Source organism: Hippocampus bargibanti, linkage group LG19 (assembly GCF_051943395.1).
Source record: "Hippocampus bargibanti isolate YZ-2025 linkage group LG19, ASM5194339v1, whole genome shotgun sequence".
Lineage (NCBI taxonomy): Eukaryota > Metazoa > Chordata > Actinopteri > Syngnathiformes > Syngnathidae > Hippocampus > Hippocampus bargibanti.
The window spans coordinates 4,204,678-4,228,720 of record NC_142752.1 but is presented as its reverse complement, the minus strand read 5'-3'; the positions used below and the strand labels follow the sequence as shown (position 1 = coordinate 4,228,720).

Sequence of the window (24,043 nt, the reverse complement as noted above, 5' to 3'; positions counted from 1 at the left end):
ACAAGTGGACCAGATGCGTTTTTATTTATCACATTTGCACTTCATTGTCTTGTTTTTTTATGTATTTTTTTGTTTTGACATTGAAACTCCAAAAAATACATCCAGAAAAGTGAAATATGTAATTTAATAACAAGAATGCACCATTGACAGAAATATTGTCTTTGAACACGTTATTTTCTTTCTTTTTGTCATTTAGATTTTACTAACCCAAAATAGCAACACAAAACACAACAATCAGATTCACGAGGTTTTTTTTTTGCAAATTAGTGATTTACTCCAAATAAGTGTGTCAGTTAAATTATTTTCCACTCGATGACAAAGTACAATTTATCTGCCCATATTGGCTCTCGCCCCCCCCCACGCCCAAAAGACATCGCAAGGACAACGTACATTTTTGTGAGCTAATTCAGACGACATACAATAATTTACAAGTTTAATACATTCCACGACCATGCTTATTACAGAAAATATTCCGTATTATCTTTTTTAAAAAATACAATACAAAGAATAAAAAAATTACAGAATTTTCTATTTTCACCACTTGGCCACGAGACGGCAGTATAAAACAGTCATGCTAACACAAACGAAGAAGAATAGTTCCACAACTCATATACCAGAAGGTATTTCAAGGCACTACGTTATACTTTTTTTAGTAACATTTATATTTAGTCGTTGTTGTGAAACGTTGTTTGGTGATTATATGATTCGAAAAGAAAAAAACACAGTTATTTCTGGCATTACATACATGTTTCCCCCCTGACCTGTTCACTCCTAGCGTCGTAGTTAGCATGTCGCGGTTAGCCCGTTAGCTTGCTAACATTTCGGCAGAGAATTCATGTCCTCTGTTTTACAAGTAAACTCCTCCCGGTGTTTTCTACTCTGTTTAAAGGAGAACAGGTTGCCGGTGTGTTTCGATGTAGGGGTGTTCAGGTCCCCCCAGACTTCAGCTCACACGGTTGAGTCCTTTCAGACGTCCTGGGGAAGGCCCTGATCTCTGTAGCCTGGATGTGGACAGAGAAAGACTGGTTGAAACAGTCATTAGTGTTCACCCTAAAATGACGAATGTGTAAGTATGTGTGTTTTTAATTGTACTCTATTTCATTTGGTCAAGTGATAGCATGTAATAAAATAAACCTAAATCAAGATATATGTTATAGACTATTGCTTAACAAAAAAAAAATCTGGATCAAGATGGTTTTGTTTTGTGCATCAACTCAATGAAATAAAATTGAGTAAATTCAACACATTTTTCGCTTGTGTTAGTTCAAACTGTTGTTTTGGCATACATGTTACAAACTGCATTTCTTTTAGAAAGACTCCCACAAACTAACATTGGCTGTTATTTGTGTGTGACAATTTCCTTTGGAAAGCCTTATTGAAGAATGGAAATATACGAGGGAAGAGTTAATAACCTACCGTCAGAAACTTCGGGAAGAAGATGCGGGAGAGAAGAAAAAGACAGTTAGTTATTGAACATCACCAACATATCAAGCTGAAACCACCTGACAGACACGCACAACCCGCAGTCGTCGGATCGTGGCTGGTGAAAAAGTCTGGATGAAAAAAGGGACGTGGGTGGAATTAATGTGAGGGGAAAAGATACGGCAATAAAGATGTGGGAGAGACACCAGGCGACCGTGTGGGAGGAGTGGCATGGTACTCATTAGGCGGATGGGTTGAGGGAGAGGAATAGAAGAATGGATTGATCACATGCCAAGCAGGATGATCATTAAGGAGGCAAGGAGGGAGATCTTCTTGTTATGTCAGAAAAATGGGAATGTGTGCATTCTCCGACCTTTGACAACATGATTCTGCGTTGTAACATGTTAGCTCCAAATCTCTGCATGAATAATCAAACAGCCAGGAGCTACATGTAAACATTTTGTTTTCATTTTATTTAAGAGATTTTTTTTTTACAAGTCTTCCTTCAAATATTGCATTATCACTTTCCTGCAAGCCAATAAACAAGTACTGTATATGATTGGCAATTTTGATAGATAACCCCAAAAAAAACTTTATCTCATGTATCATTTCCTGTGACAGTCCAAATAAAGCTGAGCGGCGCGGCAGAGGATTGCGATGCGACTGACTTGCCAAGATGACCATATCCATTCCCCAGAAGATGCTCATGATCCATCCCACCATGATGATAGCCGTGGCAATCTGGATGAGAGCGGCTGCCACGTTGAGCCAAAACACGCAACACGCTCCGCGCTGTGCCACCAACTCGCTGCGAGCGCCGCACAGCACTGTGAAGGCGGAGATGAAGGTACCTTGCAATAAAACAACGTTGTTGTTAGTTATTGCTCATGATATTAGCAATATTGGGTTCCGGGAGAGTATTGAGCGCTTGGTTAAATGTCATAGCAGTTATTAGGAATTTTAGCTGAGAACATCATAGCTCACGAAATACTGCAATAAAAAAAATATTGTACTGTAGCGAGTTGGAATTGTTCATAAAAGGTTGTCGTTTGTAAACAGCTTGAGATGAAAATATTTGGAAAATTGCTCACTTAAGAGTAGCTTTTTCGAAGAGGAGACCGTACTTTCTTAATTTACTTTATCTCCTTTTTTAAAAAAAGGACATCTTATCCGGCAACAGACCAAGAAACTCATAAATGTCACAATTTTTTTTTTACACTTTAAAGGACAACCGACACCATGTTTTTGTTTCCTAACTAACATCAGAAAAACGTTTTATAGCATCTAAAATACCCAAAACACGCTACCAGGCTGATATTTTAGTCAAATGCAAAACACCAATATAAATGAGTTAAAGTGAGTAAAACTACTTCAAAATGACCTCGGAGATGGCGATTTTCAGAATGTCCCGCCCCCTTGTTCATGACGTCACGTCAGGACATCTTGCCTTTCTCTAGAATCAAAACAATGGCTTCAGATTTGGAGAAGATGCTTTCTTGTTACTCATCCAGTTATGAATATGATTCAAATAGTTCTGAAGAGGAAAGCACATCAGTTCGAGTCGTCAGGACTCCAATGGAGCACCCAGAAAATGCACAAGTTGGCGCCCGAGCTCCGTTGGAAATGGGCTGATTTGTCTGCTGGGAATTTGTGTCAACTAGTATCAAATAGTAGTCTTGGTGCAACACACAACCATTCACCATCGCGTTATTTATGTGTTTTCCTTCTAATTTCGCCATCAACAGGAAGTTTTCAGACCAAAGTACCCAAAATGCATTGTGTGTCGCTTTCTCGGTCAGGGGCGTTCCTGATGTGACGTCACGTCAGGAATCATCAACAACTCGAGAACTAGACTTCCTGAATATTCAGCGCGAGTCTTAAAACATAAAATATAGCTATATGCGACGGAATCTTTGTAAAATACGCTCAGTAGAAGTCATTTCAAGTGATTTTACAAATTATGGACACAACTTGTCCAGAGGCGTCGGTTGTCCTTTAAGTGCTTTAACCAAATGGATTAAACGCTATTGCTTGTGATCTTACTTAAAAATTGCTTCGGCTAACTTGATGGGTTGTCTCCAGAGCCAAACAGCCATACAAAGTTTTGTACAGCTTTTATTTTTTTAAACTAATAATAATAATAATACCATTATGATTGAATTTTGTTTCAGTTATAACAGCCCTCCAAGGGAAACGGTAACAAAAAATGAGTTTGACAAATCGCTAGCAGTAGTGTGGATTTTGGAAAGTGACAAAAAGTAAGAGTGCCAGCGTGAGGAATGCATGGTGGGCGTTTTTTCTTGTCACACTGATGGAAACCAACAGTCGGAGCAGGTGGGATGTGCGCATAGCCAAACACACTCATCTCACATTTAAATCTCTACAAATTGTTCCCTTGGTTTTACAAACTATTTTTTTAGGAATAATATAATAACAACAGAAAATATGATGACAGAATTAGTGTGGCAGAAATTAGAGAGCTTTGTTGTTTTCCCCAAAAAATGTAGACACGCAAGGAAAAGTAACAGTGAACGCTGGCGCGTGTGGCTGCCGCTGCTCACCCGCAGAAAAAATATCCTGTGACTTTAAAGTGTTCTTGAGAGTTTTGAAAGACGCTTATAAATGAAATGTATTATTATTATTACTCTATCTATTAGCTAGATAGCTAGCTAGCTTTATATCTATTTGAGTTACTTCCGGGTTGAGTGAAACCTGGCGGGGATGGCTGCCGCTGCTCACCCGCAGAAAAAATATCCTGTGACTGTAAAGTGTCCTTAAGAGTTTTGAAAGGCGCTTATAAATGAAATGTATTATTATTATTACTCTATTAGTAACTCAAATAGATTAAAAAGCTAGCGAGCTAGCTTTCTAATCTATTTGAGTTACTTTCGGGTTGAGTGAACGCTGGCGCGTATGGTTGCCGCTGCTCACCCGCAGCAAAAATATCCTGTGACTGTAAAGTGTCCTTGAGAGTTTTGAAAGGCGCTTATAAATGAAATGTATGATTATTATTACTCTATCTATTAGCTATTCTTATCTATCTATTAGCTATTCTATCTAGCTAGCTTTCTATCTATTTGAGTTACTTCCGGGTTGAGTGAACGCTGGCGTGATGGCGTGAACTTGAGTGTGAGGTACGTAATTAGGAAGTGTAGCAAAAAAAGGGGGGGGAGTCACTCTCAAATTGTAATAATAATCTTCCCCGTGTAAAAGACTGAGGGAGTTTGTGAGAGATGTGGTCGCACACGCGTGTTCGCGTGTGCCAGATATTAACCGGACTAATGACTATAATTACACAAAGAAATCTCCAAAGCCCCCATTACTCATGTGGGACATTAATGACTGAGTGTGAAAAAGACTAGCGGGAGAAGTAAAGGCAGACAATAGAGAGAGAGAGAGGCTTTGAAAAATTTGAGTGTGATCACTCTGGGAGCCACTACCCACAATGCATTGCCTGCTTTTCTTTTTTGGAAAGTGATGGCGTCCTTCCCAAATGTACAATTTAGTCTCAGTGTCTAATCGGCTAAAAGTGAGAAAGCTTTGATTTCAGACCGTCAATTGAACGTTTGGGTATATATTCTTTATCCTCTGCGACGACCATCCTGTTTTACTTAGGGGTGTATTGTGACTTTTTTTATGGATTTAAAATTCTAGTTTTTTAGTATTGTTCTAGTCCTAGACATTGTATATATTTTATAATAGAACCGACTGCAGGTCCTTTTGTGCATCCTGACACAAAACACACACATTCCTGTTTCAATAATTTTGTGAGGTCCGGATAACTCCAGATAAGGAGTGAGGACCACCGTTGCTGATAAGTTTAGAGAACTAGTGTTACATTTGAACACAAAATGTCACCCCATTTCCCACTTCAACTTCTTTAAAAACAAATAAATAAAAAGTGGACTTGAAACTGAAATAAGAGCAGGAGTGAGGTTTCTGAATGGGTACATTCAAAGTCCTCACCCCTGTAGTGAATTTGGTTAAAATATCGTTTTTCTTTTTGTGGTATGAACTTTTTCCTCTCATTAACCGCACACACACACATAGACACACACACAGTGAGTAAAAAGTGTGTGTATCCAAGTGAAATGAAAATACACACCAAAAAATCATTTTGGGTGAATTTGTGAGGACCTCTCTGAAACTTTAACAGATGCATATATAGACCCTCGAGAAGCCTTTAAAATGAAAAACTTGTGAGCACCGGCCAAAAGGTCCTCACTTGTCAAAAATGTCCTCTCTACATATGCTATAAAATGTTAGTGGTCCTCACAAGACTAGTGATACAAACACACACGCACAGACTCAAAAAGATAGGAGACCATGCAAGGCTCCAAATGTAATTACACACACAATAAAATCTGATTCTTTTATTTTGGCCTCTGGGTTGTGTGCAACAAAACATACTCTGCTCAATCGTTTACTCGTTTGCGCACACACACTCATATATATATATATATATAATTTTCTCCGTGCGTGCATAGAAATATATATATATATATATTATATCCGATATCGATATAACACACACACACACACGCACACATTAGGTACCGAGTTGTGTTCATTTTCAAACTGTGTTGTCATAACAACCAGTCCGGGCGGCCATTCAATAAAATGTCATGGCATTCGGGCAAACTGCACAGTGCACAGGTGCCGGGGACAATTTAGTCATATCAAGTCAACACGGTTGCCAAAAGGAAGCGAAGCATCTGTGGGTGGGCAGGAGGGGGGATCGATTGGGCACCTTTGATTGAATTTGGAGCTTGACAGACAGTCTGTTGGTGACATTTTCAAGAGGTTGCTTCACTCGAAGGAAAAAAATAGTTTTTTGGGGGAGATTTGGTTACACATTAGGGCTGTGACGTCATTACAGTCAGTGTGTAATTGAAGTCAATGTAAAAGAAATTTGATGTTTTTCAGTAGACCTTACTTGCATATCCGTGAAATATGGATAATAGATTTGTGGCTATCTCCAAGTGAACTGTAAATATTTGTCCCTCCCTCCCCCAAATCTCCAAATTCTAATTTAAAATACATCATACAAACAATGTACAGTAATAATGTCTAAAAAAAACTCACCTAATCCAGGTATGAAGGTGTTGAGGATGAGGCATATGACCGCCAGAGGGAAAGGCATTGTGGGTATGGCTGCCCTCAGGGGTCCCTTCTTCTCGCGGACCTCCACCACGACGCCGCCACCGCTCCCCGCCGTGGTTCCCGTCGGTGCAGCTTTAACCCCCAAATTATCCCCCGTTGCGCTTCCGTCCTTGTGTGCCATCGTATTTGCTTCTCGAACAATTTAAAAGGTGACACAATCCAAAAATAGTGCAGTCCTAAAAAGTCTCATTGGGGGTATTTGTTGCTCATTGGGCTCAGATGCTCATTAAAATATGGGATATTATGATTAATAATAATAATAATAGAAATTCCTGGAAGGACGACTGTAGTTTACGGGGTGTTTCTTTCTTTTGGTCAAATGTGCCGTCACAGACAAGAGAAAGCGTTCACTATAAACCCCCACCCCCCACTTTTCAACTCCCGCTCCCCACTCCTTGGTGACTTGACACCATTTAAAGGTACAGCGCACTCCTCAAAGCGCTTTATCTTCACGCTGAGAGTCCAAGCTTTCACTTTTCATGGATGGAACTAATGATTTTTGCTCTCCCGAATTGCTGAAAAATGCCTGAATGCCAAAAGTCAATTAAAATAATTATAATAATAACACCCCCAAAATGCATTTTAGTATCAATCCTGAGACAATCGGTCTCTATAACAAAGCAAGCGTGCATTTCATAATCCCCGCTAACTATTCGATAATTAGAAATGATGGTCTTGCCTCTCCCGCTGTCTCCCACCCTGGTGCCGTCGTCTCCTAGCAACCCGAGAAACTGTGGGTAATTACTTGGGCCTGATATTGACCTGTTTTTTTGGGCTTTGTCTCCAATTTTAATTTCCTCTCAAGTCACCCCCCAATAAAAATGTCACTGTGATTTTTGTCACGCGAATCAAAGCAACACAGGCGGTCTCAAAAAGGCATCGTGAACTCACGATAAGGTGGTGCCGATTGCCATGGCAACGTGAGGGTTGCAAGGGAGGTCAATGAGGCGAGCTTTAAGTTGACTTTTTAGTTCAATGATTACAGAAACAGTTTTATTTTTGTTTGTTTTTTGTTTATTTTATAATAATAATCCATTTCATTTATAAGCGCCTTTCAAAACTCTCAAGGACACTTTACAGTCACATAAATAGCAGCATTTAGCGTGAGGATTTTCTGCTAACGATCGCAGAAATGCCAGTTTTAGCTAAAAACATGACATTTGGTTGATGTCTTTTATGAGTGGACCCACAAAAAAGTATCAAGAACTAATACCTGAAGACACATCATGTCAGACGTTTTATTTTGAAAAGGCGTTTTTTTTTCTTTGTCAATATATGCACAATTCCTTTTTAAAGTCTTTTGGTTGCTAGTAGTTCAAATACATAATCATGGTTTTGTGTCTTGAGGTCTTAGGAGAATCAGCCAATTTTCAATGAAATGCAAGTTGTATGCGGACAGTTTATACTGTGAAACGTTGAGGTTTTTTTACAGTGTTGTATGATAAAAATAGCTATTTTTTATTGTTAAGGAAATGATATTATCAATACTTTTGAATAAGCCAAAATAAACGTGTTTGGAAAATACAGATTCTGTAATGAACGATGGCGCCCTCTGCTGGTCATCTAAGAAACAATTTACGGATGGATAAATTGTTATCAGAGTCAAGAATGTTTGCCTTTAAATTGATACTATTTCAAATTAAATAACAAAAATATAAATAAAGGAAGACTCGAGTACTTCGCCATCAACAGATTAACATATTGTTATTCAATTTGTTCTCCTAATTACAAATACGAATCATGAAGACTCCGTAAGCAGCCGCTAGGTGGCAGCAGATCTCTGTCAAGCGTTCTCATTCAACTGTAGGGCTATAAAACGTGACCATTATCTACTTTTTCCTTCTTCCTGGTGGCGTACTTGATATTGTAGAATGACTTTTGAAGTGACCGTATCAATATGAACAGTTAAAAATTAACCTTTCAAGAAGTACCTTTGTCAGTTTTTCCATGACGCCGGACATTAATTAACATCTTTGTGTCGCCACTCCCTTCTTGTGACTTGTCACTCCACACCCTTGTCCAACCCTTCTTACGCTTAACATCATGAAGTTCGATAGAAACGTCGTCCAGGACACAGGAAGTCATAAATTTTTGCTTGGAATAGATATTTTGACCCTAGTACAGTTTATTTCATTTTCCATTACTTCTCATCGGAGGCGTAGTGGAAAAAAAATGTGTTGACATGTTTAACAGTGATGTATAGCTTCCTCCTACACGCAAACACACACATTCATCATATGTCCATGCATCACTATCATTTTACACCATTGGCAAAGCAGTTACTTGTTATATTGTACAGTATTTTTTTTCGCCTTCATGGAACAGCTAAGATATCATTTTAGTCGACTGTCTCCTTTTTCCGGGAAATACTGTGCATGCGTTCCTCAAAATAATCGTACAACAGATTCCATTGAGTTCCTACGTGTGTGTGTTTGTTTGTGTGCGTGCGTCAGGGTCAAGGTGAGACAGGAAGTGCATGTTGGACAACTTTCCCTGCAAGATGACAGTGTTGTATGTTTTGACAAAAGAGGACAACAACAACAAAACATGGCTGTTCAGCATTTTTCAAAATTCTGATAAGATTTAACCAATAAAAATAATTATCCAGAATTCTGAAGATTTCACCTCCAAAAAATATTGTGCAATTCTTAAAACAACACATTCATTGATTGATTTATTTTAATTATTAAATGAAATTCTTTTTTCATAGGCCAAAGTTAATTTTTCTCATGTATGCATATATTTTACGTTTCATTTATGTTGTACACCTGTATAAATTGTTCCTAATTAATATACGCAAAAGGAAGTATAAAATGCTTGGAGTTATATTTTGGATTCTTCAGTTGTGTAAAAACATGACAATTTCAGACATGGCTTTCTTGTTCATGAAGTTTATTGTGCTGATCAGAAAGCGAGACACCCAGCATGAAAGTGTGCATATTGGAATGCAAGCCGTTTTCTTCAAGGACGCTAACGTTCACATGATAGGAGACGGACACGCACAGACTATTAATGAGTCGCAAGAAAATGTATAGTATTGTTAAAGTCCAATCGAGTGGAGTAAAATAGGATAATACTGGCATATTGTGCGACAGTAAGGTAATGTTAGTGGTAATGAGTACAGCTGTACAGAAGTATCGATGAGTTTTAACGATTTTCATTAAAAAAAGTATGTGGCCACTCAGGAGAGTTAGAAGACAGTTAGCCTAATACATAATGGTATCATACAATAATATAACACGCTAGCAGTACACAGAATAAGTCACAGTGTGGACATTGGAACATTGAAGAGGCCATCACATCCCTGTTTTGCCTCCCAGTTTTTCCTAAGACCTCGTAAAGTGAATTCAGAGATTTGACAGTAGATTGATTGTTCACAATTTTGAAACTTTGTTGTTTTTTATTTTTTTTAACAATTGAAATCTTTCAGGTTGTCAACAAAACTACTTGAATTTCACTTTACAGGGACATCACATTCTTTTTTTGCAATATTCATCTACATCAGTATGTGTCTTTGTACAATACACCAAACGTCCAGTTGATAATTTTGCACCAGTTGCAATAGTTTTCCACTTTTGTTCCAATTGAATCAAATAACTTTTTTTTGGTCCACTTTACAACAAAGATATGATTTACAGGCAGGACATTTAACTGTTTTCCAACACTTTGTCACCCATCAGTTTTTGGACCTTTACGTTAAAGAGAAAAAAAATCAGCTTTTCTTTAACAATTTTTAAAGGGTTACACATGTGAATGAGATCATTTTCCTATGTTCTAATGAGGTTGAGTTAAAAAAAAAAAACATCATGTCTAATTTTTGCCAATTAAATTGGATGCCCAATGAATTATTTGATGAAAAAAATGACAGAATTAATGAATGAATTAGTTTAATTGTTCTGGTTTGGGAGGCAGGGGGTATTTATGAACTTTTTTTTTTAATATAGTCCATTGCGCAGGTGGGTCTTGAACGGTTTTCCACGATAAACTGAGGCTCACTGTATAATGCATTGATCCAAAGAGTTGTTCATGAAAAATAACCTGCTCCAGTTGACGACATTTGCTTCCATTGCTTCAAGATATGATTCATCAATTCAATCAATAACTGGATTATGAAGTCCATTCCTAGTGGAAAAGTGTTTATATATATATTTTTGAATGATTTGTGACATCAGGTGTCGCTTAACCGCATTTATTCTGGTAGTTTCCTTTTAGAAGGAGGCAGCAGATGCGCAGGCAGCTCGGTGGGCAGCTCGTGTCCCTCTAACTTCACTTTAATGAGGTGATTGGCCAGCGCAAACTCATCGTCGTCCAGCATGCCATCCTTGTCAATGTCGGCCAGCTTCCAAATCTTCCCGAGCACCGTGTTGGGCAGCTTGGACTTCACCATCTCTCGTTTGGCGTTGGCGCCCGTCACCTTGCCGTTGACTGGCGACAACGTGTAGAAGATCTCATCGTAGGCCGGCTTATCGCGCGCCACCACCCACTCGGCCTCGTCGATACCCTCGCCGGCGCCCTCTCCGTAACCGTGGCCGAAGGGGCCGTTGAGCGTGCCGTCGAAGGCGCCGCCCTTGACCACCGCGTTGGGTCGCTGTGTCTCCTCCTGGCGCACCAGCACCATCAGCCCGGCAATGTCGTGGGCCAGCATATCGTCCACCGCCTCCAGGAGCTTGGATTTAAGAGGTTGGAACTTGGTGAGATCCTGAGCTTGGAGTTGGTCCTGGAAGGGAGGCAGAGATAGCAAAGGTACTAAATAGTCCCTGTAATGTGAAAGGTTTTTGAAATGTATAGACCAAATTTAAATGATTTATTCACATCATAAAGCAAATAAAATGTGTCTTCAAATTAATGCTGATGCTATTTCTATAGCTAGACTTAAAAAAAAAACATGTCATGCATGCACTCATAGCCAACAATGAGGCTCTCTAAAGAAGCCTCAGAAAAAAAATCTCAGTTAAAAAGCAGATACACTGGAGTTCAAAGAATTCCAACTTCGCTACTTCTCAACAATAAAGTTAGTTCAAAATGAAAACAAAACATATTATTCAGTAACAGATCCTCTTCCTCATCCTTACCTGCATCCTCTTGAGATTTGGAAAATCTCCAGGTGATATCTGATGTTCTCTTTCGATGCGCTTGTAGATGTCTCCCAGGCTGGCGATCAGCTCCTTCTTCTTGTTCTCACGACCAAACACTGCCGGCATCTCCTTCTTCAGTGAGCTGATGATGTACGCGTGGACCTGCGTGACGGGATTCAAAGATGCATCAGGACAAAGACGTAAAGTGACAACGTCAAGCACAAGGTATTATCAAAAAAAGAACTACAACTGCAAACTTGTTTCCATCTTTGTCAACTTGAATCATACGTGAGCTTTGGGGGTTCATTTTAAACGTATTTATTTCCGTGTTGCTATACATCTGTGCTGAACGAAGGCCAAACAGCCGTTTACCAATTGCAATTTAGTTAGTGACCTTTTTGTTTATCATTGCTGTTGACATTTGTCCTTAAAAATATAAATCAGTAAATGGGCTGTCCGAAACACAGACTCCTTTAATAAAAAAAAAAAATACAAAAAATACAAATACTGGTATGGAATTTTCACAGGACAGTGCCGCTATTTTAAAGTAAAAATTATACTGACACTAATAACTACACAGGATAACTAACATTGTCTAAAAGCTATTTCAAACCAACTGAATGCACACAAAATGCTGAATAAAAAAGTATGTGAAAATCCAAATGTATTAGCCCTGCTTCAGAAATGGGCCCTTATAATAATATAATAATAATAATAATAATAATAATACTACATTTCATTTCTAAGCGCCTTTCAAAACTCTCAAGGTCACAGGATATTTTTTTTCTGTGGGTGAGCAGCGGCAGCCACACACGCCAGCGTTCACTAAACCCGGAATAAATCAATACGTATATTAACTAATTTATTGCCAGACAAAAATGTGTCCACTCCATGGCCAGAAATTCAGCATTCTGAGCCACATAAATCTTTTCCCCCAAAGTTTGTCTCATGACCTCGAAGCTTAACCACAAATCAGCTGTCAAACAGGAAAAATAGATTGCAGTGTTTCCGACAAGTCCTCAAACAGGAAAGGAGGAAATCATTCACATGTGATCCCAGTTGTTCTAACAGCTGGATGATGGCAGGAAACATAATGTACATCCGGACGAGAGGCTCTTCCATACAATCCTGACACGAGTTGAGGAAGAGGGCGTTTTACCTTTGCTAACCTCGCCCGCTTGATCAGATCGTTGAGCTTCCGCAACGCGGCATTGCGCGGCAACGATTGGATGTCCTTGAACAAATCCTGTTCTTCGGCCTCGAACAGCTTCCTGTTGTCGGGAATCAGCAGCGGGTGCGACCAAAAGGAGCCGATGTACACGCGTATCACCTGTAGGAGACATAAAAGGAGAGACGAACAGATCGCTTTGCTTCTGTGGTAGCACTTAAAAGTAAAAATAATAATAATAATAAATAGAAAAATATTTACCTCAGGTGTGTTAACTATTTTCCCCAGCGACCACATGAGCGCACCATACACTCGCATCAGCTGCTGAGTCTCAATCTGGTCGGCCTTGTTTAACACCACCCTAACGACAAAACAAAACAAAACAACAACAGCAATTATGGTTTCATTTAATTCACAAGAGCCAATTTCCTGTCCTCAAAGTACCTTATCTTGTCCTCGTGGTTCTTCAGCGCCTTTATCACTTCGGAAAACTCGTCGGAGATGTCTAGTTTGTGAGCGTCAAAGAGGAGGATGATCCTGTCAACGCGCTCGGCAAACCACTCCAGGACGGCTGCAAAGTCGTAGCCTGTAAACAAACAAACAAACAAAAATAAAAAAACAAATTGATAAATACATAGATAAATATATAGAGACAAACACAAAATAAATACAACAAATACATTGATAAATAATAATATATAAATAAACAGATAAGAAATAATAAATCAATAAGTAAATAAGAGATACATAAATAACAGATAAACAGATAAAATGACAGACATAAATAAATGAAAAAACAAATAAAATGCTAAATAAATAGATAAGTATTAAGTATATAGAATAGAACAAATACAGCAAATTTGTAAATAATGCATAAATAAATATATAACAAATAAATAGATAAATAATAGATAAATAAATAGATACAATGACAGACATAAATAAATTAAAAACAAATTGCTAAATACATGAATATATAGAGACAGACACATAAATAAATAAAACAAATAAATTGATAAATAATAATATAAAAATAAATAGATAAGAAATCAGAAATCAATAGGTAAATAAATAGATAAAATGATAGACACATAAATAAAACACAAATTAATTGCTCAATACATAGATAAATATATAGAAAAGAACGAATAAATACAACAAATTTGTAAATACCAAATAAATGAATCAATAAATAGATACATAATAAATAAATAGAGACGGATACGTAAATAAAAACAAAAAATACATTGATAAATAATTATATATAAATAAAAAATAAATAGATAAAGAGACAAACACATAAATAGGTAAATAAATAAAATTAAATTAAAAACACATCGTAACATGTACGTTATGCACCATGGCTGTTTTGTCACCAGAGAAGCTATTAGATCATTTTGCGACATGGTGACGTGCAAAAATTGGATGAAATATTAGCAGGCCTAACCTGACAAACCATGCAAAGTCAAACTCACTAAAGGATTAAGAAATAACGCTTTTTTTAATTCATGTTAAGGGGCGGCTTCTTGCGCAGAAACAACAAGCGACGCCATGGCGGTTTGGTCAAGAAGGTGGAGCGAATGTGTAAATGGTATTGCAAATATAGATTTGTGCATATATTTTTGCAACCCATATTACAAGATTTAGGAAAAAAGAGCAAGAAAGGAATGCCCAAAAAAATTCCTCCAAGCCGTAAATGTAGCACACCGCTAACTGCTCGTTTAGTAGCACGTCGCTATCTAAACAGACAATACCTCCATAAGGACATCTACGGAGGCAACTATAGCCTGATAGCTCCTCTTCTGGACACACATAAAGGAATGTACACATACACCACCAACATGGGGTGCGCAGAGACCAAACAAACAGTCAGACAAGAAAAACGCTGACATTGTCAGATTCAATGACAGCGGTCGGGTGTTGGATAGCCGAACGTGATCTGGTGAACAAACGCGCACGTTTCACATAGAAGCGCGCACACGCGGGCATCAACGGCCTTTGTGTCACCATAAGTCTGTTTTACCTCGACTGATTCTTTGTTTCTCTCCTGACAGGATCCCCGGGGTGTCGATCACGCTGATGCTCTCCAAAACCGGGTTAGTCAGCTGGGCACACACAAACCTACACACACACGCGTACGCACAGACACACACACTGTGTAAACGTGTCAAAACAAACTGACAGACAGCTGTACAAATGTACTCTAAATGCATACTTCATAATAGAACGCACGTTTTATTCTAAGAAACTCCCACAGCCGAACGAGCTCACTCAAGTCTAAATGCCGGCAATGTTTAGTGTTTCATTTAAGACTAAATGAAGCTTCACGAAGCAACTTAGTGTCGTTGCTGTGCCAGTAATGAGCTCTGGCGAATTTCGTCTGGGCAAGATCTTCATTAGTAACAAGTTACGACAGACATGCCGATCAAATAAGTTTTCGATACAACACGGAAATGGATACAGATCCAAAATGGCTGACTTTAATAATAACAATAATCTTCTTCTTTTCCTTTCGGCTTTTCCCTTCAAGGGGTCGCCACAGCAAATTAGTGTCCTCCATCTTTAGAGGTTTGATAATAATACATGCAATTTATATGCGCCTTTCAAAGCTCTCAAGGACACTTTACAGTCACAGGATAAGAACAACAATGTTTTTCTGCGGGTGAGCAGTGGCAACCAGACGCGCCAGCATTCACTCAACCAAGAAGTAACGCACACACATTTAACTCAGAATTTCGACTTTTAACTCAGAATTCCGACTTTTTAACTCAGAATTGTGACCTTTTAACTCAGAATTCCGACTTTTAGGCAGTTGTGGTTTTTATAGGCCTACTTAGGAAATATGCAAACAAAATTGTATTTAAAAAAAGGGCTTTGGGATATCTTGCTCATCTCTATTTGCAGTTTTTATTTCATCTCAGCCTGCACGAGATGAGAATTTTGCAGTTTAGTGCCACTGCGGCATGACCTACATACATCGGCAACACACGTGACCGCCGACGGTTTGAGCAAATCCCGACTGGTGAGGGCCAGGAAATTCAATCACAAAGGAATGTCGCACCGCACTGCGGATTCTCACTTTGGTTCGCTTGCCACCTCGCACTTGGCATACTTGCCGCGAAAGCATCACGAATCACAAAAACCTGTTGAGGAAGGCGTTCCCAAAAGCGTTTAGCTTCCTGAAGGGCTTCTTGGGGTCCACCACGAGGGCATTGCCGGGGATTATGCCCTCTGTGTCGCCGTGCATCACTGCGATGAAGGAATCCGTAGTGGGCTCGGGACCGATGCGCATCCCGGGAAAATCTTGCTCCAACAGGTAGCTGTGGGGGGAAATGAGGCGTTTTGTGAGGAGATGATTTTGATAAGATCAAGTAGAGCTAAAAACCACATTTCTCTCAACTTCAATTTCCAGGCAAAATACAGTATGTGAAAACTAAATTATTGTAAAACTGGGTACAAAATTCTAGCAAAATCTCAACGATATTTAAGACACATCACAATTTGACATTCAGGTACAGATTTGAGCAAAGTGATTTGCTTTCATGGGCCACATAAAATGCTTTGACGGGCCGAATCTGGCCCCCGGGCCTCGACTTTAACACCATCGACTCAAGGGTGTTGTAAGTCAAGTTTGCTGAATTTATATCAACTGTGTTTAGTTTTGCAATGTGAAAAATGATGCCGTGACCAGTTTTCGAACTTACCCAAAACTTTTTCAACATGTTGCCAGGCAGAATTGGTCATCTGCAATGATCTTTCCCGCATTCCCCATGACCACGAAATACGGATATATTGCGATATATAGGTCAACCGAACATATTACTACTTTCTTTCCCAATCAACCTGGGACAGATGGCCCGACGCAGCTTTAGTGGCTACCTCAGCTTAATTCCCTGCCGATCTTCCCAATGTGAGCTAATGCTCTTTAAGGCGACAACAAGGTGATCTTGAGATAAATCGTCTTCCTCGTTGGTACCCCATAATTCACTTTGGTCCTTCCACCAGTCGTCTGTCCCAAAAATGACACATGGATGGGCCGTTCCATCCCATCTCTGGAATTTAGCTAGACTGATCTCCTTTTTTTTGCAATGCGAAAATTTGAATGTACGACTTTCTCATGTCAAAAGCAAAAATCTGAATCAATTGTCAAGATTTTAAAATGACTCTTGAGGCCATTTTTTTTTGCAACAAAATACAACTGTTGCGGCTTGGAATTGAAGTGGATTTACGTTGGACAGGATTGTGGTGTCATTTTATTTATTTTTTTTTGTTCTTGTTTTGACTTCAAGACGGTGCCGCGAAAGTGGCTGCCTTTACAGCAGCTCCTGTATTATGTTTTTCTACTTCTTCCTTTCCTTTCCTCACTTTGCTGCTGTGAAATGTAAATTTCTCCACTGCGAGCCTAATAAAGGATAATCCAAACCAATCCAAAAATGACTCCTGACTCAACAAGTGGTCAGGTTTTGAACCCCCCCATAATCCAACGTTATCGTACATGTTTCAAGCTGAGGAGATGATCTTACAATGTCTTGTAAAAAAAAGTCGACTATTCATTTTCCTGTCAGAGTTTTAAGCGTTAACAGATGTAAGGATGACTCCCACCCCAACTTAAAAAAAAATCTTTAGAATGAACACGAATACACACCATGCCTGAGGAGCAAGCAGCGCCTGGTGGAGCCATCTCTGTCGACAGGTTATGCAATACATGCGTATTGACGTGTTAAATTTGATAGCACGTCATGCAACATTTATATCCTTTTAGGATTTGCCTTATATTCTATATTCAAAATAAACATTTTATTCCAAAACTGTAAGTTCTTCCAGTTTAAATATTGCAATGAATCATTCATGAAGTGTGACTGCAGCCGGGTGTGGCCAAAGGTTACTGAGCGTTTTGGACATTCCTCATAGGCGTGTTAAAATGTTTAGGGGGTGGGGTGGTGTGCACCAAAGTTCTCATCAGTAAACGAATGATGAAGAGCGGAAAGAGGTGATGCATGAAATTGCTAAAGACCATCCTGGCTAGCTTGATAGGGGGAATTAAATGACATTTAAAGATGGCCAAGGGTTCAAACAATGCATAGCCTTGAAATAGGATTTGAAATTTCAGGCTCCACCAACATTTTGACACATATTTAAACGGGAGGGAAAATTCAGGCCACGTTGAAAATAAATATGTAACAGGAAGTTGGAGTACCCAGGGAATATCTGCAGAAACACAGAAAACTGAACTCCACCAACGCAGAAATTCACACCCCGAACCAGTTCCTAGTTTACATCAATATAATTAAAAACATGAGTCTTAATGTTTTCTTCATGGTCTGTTTACATGTGTCTTAGAGTCTCCATTTAATCCAAATCACGTCTGTTTTGTGTTCTCACCGTATGAAGCTGGTCTTGCCCGTGGAGTACTGGCCCACCAGAAGGACCATGGGCTTGTTGTCAAAATCAGCATCCTCCAGCGCCGGCGAGTGAAACTCGTGGAACTTGTAGCTCTCTTCCAGCGGCAACAGCTTGGTCTTGTAAAGCTTCTTCAGACCATCGCTGACCGTCTGGAAGACCTCAGGTTCTTTCTTTCTGCGGTCATCGCCTCCCAGCCAGCTGAACATGACGGCGGCGCTTCTTTTCGCTGCTGCTTCTTCCCGCAGAATGGTTCTTGTGGTGTGCTGGTTGGTGAGTCCACAGATTCTTCAAATATGAGCCACCATGAAAATGTGAAAAATTAATTAAGCACAAGGATATCCAACTAGGGCCACTCAGCACAATATAGCAGCAAATCTATTGTTTTACTTAGCAAAACAATAATATCTGGTATAGATTTAAAAATATAGGCTCGAATGCTATTCGAAGAGAGATAAAAGGTCAATACCAAAGCTGTCAAGATGGTTTTGTGTCGTGCCAATTACAGACGACACACTAATTGCATTCTCTTCATCCGGCCTCTTCCAGCTTATTCCGGGGACAAAAAAAATACACTTTTGTGTATTTAATTAGATGCAGTATTTTCTAATATTGTCGTCGTTGACCCCCAAAAATATAAATTTGCGTCCGAATGCCGCTACGGGGCCGTGGGCGAGCACAGGAATCCCATCAATGTTGCACTGTCAACCGCCGTCCTCCTTCCTTGCACCGACAACATCTAGCGATCAAAACACGCAAATAACAAATGGATTCGTGTCGTTTGAAATTGAAAATAAAAAGTCAACGAGCGGCTAAGCTTTGGTGTTTCGGGGCGGTAGCCGGTCACTCTTTCTCCCCTCCTACGGAACTCGTATTTAAATACCAAATCGCTGGGAAACCCGAGCCCACCGGAAGTTGCATGATGGCGACATTTTGGCCCCGCCCAGTAATTTGCAAAGACCTATCAGTATGTAGCCGAGAAATCGTGCGCCACCTGCAGGCCAAGAGTGGTATCAAAGAAAAGATTTCTGTTGCAGTCGTCGAGTAAGTGAGGTGATAAAGGAAGGAATTAATGTCGTTGTCGGTGGTCTTTATGCAAAAGAGAAACGTGCCAACTTCAGAGGGGGTAATCAAAGTCCACAACTGTTTAATGCACCACATTTAGCTATAGCAATGAATTCAAATTAGGTAACATGAAGAAAAAAAGCTTCACATGAATTAATTTTGGTAGCTAATTGAATACAAGTGGCCAGACACAGCCACAAATACACTTACAATCGCTTGAGCAGGTGCAAGTTCTCAAAACACAGAGTGACTAATTGATTAGCCAGATCTCAAGCAGCTGTATAACTATAAAATCATTCCTCATCCGAAAAATATGTAACCAGATAATGCAATAGAATGTGAAGATGGTGACAAAAATAAGTGACTTGCGGCTTTGTTGGTTAAAAAGATTGTTATCAACTAAATTCGTAACATCGATTCTCTTCCCACCTTCAAGTCCCATCTCAAAACCCACCTATTTAAAATTGCATTTTCTGTTTAGCTCTCTCTCTCTTGTTTCTATTTATAATTGTATTCTATTTGTGATTATATTGTATTTATTATAGTACCTATGCTTGTCTGTGACTGTAAAGTGTCCTTGAGAGCCTCGAAAGGCAATTATAATGTAACGTATTATTATTATGATGATGATGATGATGATTATTATTATTATTATTATTATTATTATTATTATTATTATTATAAATGGGATTAACTGTTTGACAAATATCAGTGGCTGCAACCCTCGTGTCACGCGTTTAATTAATTGTAATTAATCTAGTGATTTTTTTCTTCTATTACAGCAGCGATGTTCCAGTTCTACAAAATAATCTAACATTCTAAAAAATCCATGTGCAACAGGTACTTCAAAGAAGAAAATGCAAAAAAAGTCATTGTGTATTGCAGTACTACTCAGTCATAGAGATGACCAACTCCCATTTTCTAACAATGTCATCCACTTCCCAGCCTGCAATGTCCTCCTGTGGCTGTCCCGCCTCTTCTTGTGACGCTTTCCTGTCAAACACCTTTTCCAACTCCAAATCGCCCATTGCCGCTTTTATGCCGCCTTTTTCAGCCTCCCCTTGGCTCATCGACATCTCCATCCCTGGCAGCACCATCTGCCTCTTTTCACGGTCCCATTCAACGCAGAGCGGCCCTCCTTCCTCATCTTGCTGCGTTACTGCCGGTGTGAGGGCACTGTAGTTTTCAGTGTTTTCCACACGCCTCCAATATGGGCTCCTGGTGAGTTCCTTCCCCTCCATCATGGGCATTCTTTGGCCATGTGGAGCTGTATTTGCCAAATATGTTCTTGGAAAGTCCGTCTGATTTTGGGTCGCATTCCCCAGGGTGCATGTGCTTCCTGCAAGCGGTAAGGAGCACTGAGAGACGGGAAAGGTGGCGTCCTCAACGCGCAACTCCTTCGCGTCGCCCTGTCCACCGGCATCCGTCGTTGTCGCCCCAACCACGGCGTAGCTCAAAGAATCATTGCAAGATTCTTCAGGCTCTTGCGACAGCTGTGGATACTGGACAGCACTGTAAGTTACGAAGTCCAATGCGTTTTTGTCCTTGTCATTATCGTCTGAGGGATACTGGGTCTTCAAAGGGGTAATGGGATCGAGAAATAAGCTCGCGTTGGGTTGAAGGCGTAAAGAAGCAACGTCCTTCAAGGCAAAAAGACACAAGGGTGAGAATGTTGCACCAGCACCCACATAATATTGAGTTTTAGGAATACATAAACATTCAATGCAGCGTAAGAAACCGTAGACTCTTTTCTTTCATCAGAAAAAAACAGTTAATTCCTAAGTTATATGGGTCTGGAGTAGTATGAGCTTGAAATGTGGGCAGCTGTACAAAAGGCAAATGCTGCCCCCTCGTGGAAGGGAAAAAACATTAAATTCGGTAATGGCAGTGAATGAGTTAAAAGTGTTTTATGGCGGTCAGTGGCAAAGCTTGTATAACTTCAAGAGACGTTTTGGCTTTTGGGGTCACTGACCCCAAACCAAACTAATAGAATGAATTTTGTAAACAGTAGTAAAAAGTGTGTTATTATCACCTTCAAACATACCCTAGTCGTCATATAAAAATAGACATAAATACAGTGTCTAGCTGAGATATGACAACAAGGTACGGTAATAATATTACATTACCAGAGTTTGGGGCCTTTTCTGTCCATTCCCCATCAGGTAGTGATAGAGAATGTTGCCGACTACCAAAACGATGCAGATGCACAGCGCCGGACACACAATACCAACAACCGCCATCCAAAATTGATTGGTGAAAAGATCTATGGAAATAATGTTAAGCAGAGCACGTCGTAAAAAAAATAATCCAGATATGGTTTTTAAATTTGGCATTTGAGTAACTCAAGAATGAAACACAATGAGTTTTTACCTTTTCCCGTAGTGACGCAAAGCCTTTCGGACTGTTGGCAATCGAAGTGCAAAGAGAGGAATCTGGCCTGAGCCGAGAAGCAGTATTCCGTTTCGAAATCCATCAGTCTGTATTTGTACGGGCTGGTGGTGACTGGAAAATGGTGCTGCCAAGTCGCAATGCGAGTTGTTGTTGATAAAAGTAGCATTCATAAAAGTACCGTATTTTCCTGTGTATTTCCCTTGAAAAAGTAGTGCGGAACCCCAGCCTCTACTGTAACGCCTTATAATGTGTTGTGCCTTATTTGGAAAACTTTTATATATTTATATATTCTATTTGGAAAAGTTTTTTTCATTCATTGAAGGTGCGCTTTATAATCTGGTGCATTTTATGTATGGAAACATTTGAAAATACACCATTCATTGGGAGTGGGTGCGCCTTATACTCTGCTGTGCCTTATACACAGGAAAATATGGTAGCATTAATAAAAAAAGTAGCATTGATAACCGTAGCATTGATAAAAGTAGCACTGATTAAAAAAAAGTAGCATTGATAAAAGCAGCGAAAAAATATATATTTTTGGCTATCTGGCTGGCTAGCTATTAGCTATCTAGCTGGTCAGCTATTAGCTGTCTAGGTGGCTGGCTGCTAGCTATCTGGCTATCTAATAGCCAGTTAGATAGATAATAGATAGCCAGTTAGAAAGCCAGATAGCTAATATGTTTCCTGACTAAAATAGCTAGCTAGCTAGATAGATGGCTAACAGCTAGATAGTTAATAGATAGCAAATAGATAGCTAGTTACCGCTTTTGAGCATAAAGTCGGCCATTTTCATTCCATTTGTGACTGCTTTATTTCCTCTATTTGATAGCTGTCCATGTTAAGCGCTTTGTTGCAGCTTCGGCTCTTGTTAAAGTGCCAGATCAAGATCATACATAGAGCTAGAGAGCTAGCTAGCTAGCTAATAGATAGCAAATAAATAGTTAATAGATAGCTAGATAGCCACAGCTTGCCAGCTAGACAGCTAAATGACGCCATTTGTTTTGCGTTCACCGTGGACTTTATGAATTTGGAGATTAAAAAAAAAATCTTTTAGATCCTTGAAATTTTTTCACACACCTTGTAAGCGTTTTCTTTTACTTAACGTTAGCATTAGCTTACCACTCTCCCTTGGCGGCTGTTATAAACCGACAGGTTATAGGTCATCTGCGGATAGAGCCATGCCATGGAAATGGGCGAGGCATGATCGTCCGGCTGATATCTGATTGGACCCGACAGGTAGATGATGGCGTTGTTGTCCTTCACTTCCACCGACATATGAGGTTGCCCAAAGGTTGCTGTAAAAGGAAAGAAAAGGTAATATTACAAATAGTGTATTTGTTTAATCAATTAAGGATACGTTCACATTGATGAGGCTCAACTTACTGTCGACCTTGGGAACAAAGCGCATCTGCGTCACGGCCCACCTTGAAACGCCGGCGGCGGCCACGGCGCGCACCCGCCCGTAGTAGCCCTGCTCCGCATCCCACGTCTCCCGGCTCAGATCGCACCAGGTCCTCTCTGTTTCCTTACACCACTGCACCGGCCTCCAGTTCACCCGGTTGCTTCCCGCCACGCTGTCGCCGTAGCTGCAAGGGGGGAAAAGGCGATGATGATGATGGCAAACTGGTTGATCGAATTACAGAATTACAAAAAAAGGCTTCACGCTGCTCACAGGGCGAACTGCACGGTGTAGCGGGTGCCATCCCGAGTTTCATTTCCCGGGAACCATCGAAGTACGTTTTTCAGGTTCAGCGAGGTGAACGTCACATTAATGGGGCTTGAAGGAACCGATGAGCCTTCGGTGGTGGAAACAATGTTTTAAATTGCCATCGGAAAATCCAGATCAGATCAATCCAGAGTCAACTGGACAAATAAACCACCATCCCACACCCTGATATACATTCCAAACATATATTTGCATCACAACAATAAACCGCAACCATTAAACTCAAGTCTAAAACTTAAGAAAAAGTCATCTGAAATCAAATTTAATTTAAATTACATACAACAGTGCATTGAGTTATGTTATGATTCATTTTAAATTTAAATTTAAAAATGCTAGACACATTTTTTTACCTGTAGAGGAGTCGGCACTCCCGAAGAAGAAAAGAAATAAAACCGCCCTCATGCCTCTCATGTGGGAAAAAGAGCGCTCGTTTCCATCAAGGGACCTGTCGAACACACACCTGCAGACAAATTCGACCACATTGAAAAACATGCAGCGTAGTCCCAGCAAGGGGAAATGGCTCATGAAAAGTACTGATGATGACGTATTAAAAAAAAAGTTCCCCAAAGAATGTCATCTTACTGGTTTCCGCTCACCTCTGCTCATCTGTGCATGCGCGAGAGATACCATTCT

At 39.8% G+C, this 24,043-nt stretch overlaps 3 protein-coding genes across 4 annotated transcripts; all 3 read right to left on the bottom strand.

The window, feature by feature from the left end:
• Positions 1–42: 42 nt before the first annotated feature.
• stum (stum, mechanosensory transduction mediator homolog) lies at positions 43–6,930 on the bottom strand. 2 transcript variants are annotated; one of them, XR_016118464.1, is made up of 3 exons: positions 6,508–6,930; positions 1,417–2,273; positions 43–1,001 (listed from the first exon to the last, which is right to left on the bottom strand). XR_016118464.1 is itself a non-coding variant. In XM_089021988.1 (3 exons), the coding sequence occupies exons 1-3, from the start codon at positions 6,704–6,706 to the stop codon at positions 967–969; spliced, it is 417 nt and encodes a 138-aa protein (XP_088878114.1). In that variant the 5' UTR covers positions 6,707–6,929; the 3' UTR covers positions 51–966. The 2 variants fall into 2 exon arrangements, 1 of the variants encoding a protein (XP_088878114.1); XM_089021988.1 differs by having other exon boundaries at positions 51–1,001; positions 2,091–2,273; positions 6,508–6,929.
• A 2,530-nt stretch (positions 6,931–9,460) lies between these two features.
• On the bottom strand, positions 9,461–19,108 carry ehd3 (EH domain containing 3). The gene is made up of 9 exons (XM_089022086.1): positions 18,698–19,108; positions 18,211–18,516; positions 15,972–16,148; positions 14,852–14,949; positions 13,273–13,414; positions 13,090–13,189; positions 12,820–12,990; positions 11,658–11,822; positions 9,461–11,302 (listed from the first exon to the last, which is right to left on the bottom strand). The coding sequence occupies exons 2-9, from the start codon at positions 18,435–18,437 to the stop codon at positions 10,775–10,777; spliced, it is 1,608 nt and encodes a 535-aa protein (XP_088878212.1). The 5' UTR covers positions 18,438–18,516; positions 18,698–19,108; the 3' UTR covers positions 9,461–10,774.
• Positions 19,109–19,301: 193 nt separating this feature from the next.
• On the bottom strand, positions 19,302–23,950 carry il20ra (interleukin 20 receptor, alpha). The gene is made up of 7 exons (XM_089021903.1): positions 23,761–23,950; positions 23,357–23,480; positions 23,068–23,270; positions 22,804–22,979; positions 21,664–21,808; positions 21,420–21,556; positions 19,302–20,933 (listed from the first exon to the last, which is right to left on the bottom strand). The coding sequence occupies exons 1-7, from the start codon at positions 23,933–23,935 to the stop codon at positions 20,181–20,183; spliced, it is 1,713 nt and encodes a 570-aa protein (XP_088878029.1). The 5' UTR covers positions 23,936–23,950; the 3' UTR covers positions 19,302–20,180.
• Between the last annotated feature and the right edge of the window lie 93 nt (positions 23,951–24,043).

Coding starts and splice junctions, on each gene's coding strand:
- il20ra (XM_089021903.1), bottom strand. CDS start 23,935: ATGAGCCATTTCCCCTTGCTGGGACTACGCTGCATGTTTTTCAATGTG. Junction 23,481..23,760: donor GAGTGCCGACTCCTCTACAG/GTAAAAAAATGT, acceptor CCACCACCGAAG/GCTCATCGGTTCCTTCAAGC. Junction 21,809..22,803: donor ACAGCCGCCAAGGGAGAGTG/GTAAGCTAATGC, acceptor GCGACTTGGCAG/CACCATTTTCCAGTCACCAC.
- stum (XM_089021988.1), bottom strand. CDS start 6,706: ATGGCACACAAGGACGGAAGCGCAACGGGGGATAATTTGGGGGTTAAA. Junction 2,274..6,507: donor CACCTTCATACCTGGATTAG/GTGAGTTTTTTT, acceptor TTTTATTGCAAG/GTACCTTCATCTCCGCCTTC. Junction 1,002..2,090: donor GGATATGGTCATCTTGGCAA/GTCAGTCGCATC, acceptor GTCCACATCCAG/GCTACAGAGATCAGGGCCTT.
- ehd3 (XM_089022086.1), bottom strand. CDS start 18,437: ATGTTCAGCTGGCTGGGAGGCGATGACCGCAGAAAGAAAGAACCTGAG. Junction 14,950..15,971: donor GGGAACGCCTTCCTCAACAG/GTTTTTGTGATT, acceptor GTGTGTGTGTAG/GTTTGTGTGTGCCCAGCTGA. Junction 13,415..14,851: donor GAAACAAAGAATCAGTCGAG/GTAAAACAGACT, acceptor GTTTGTTTACAG/GCTACGACTTTGCAGCCGTC.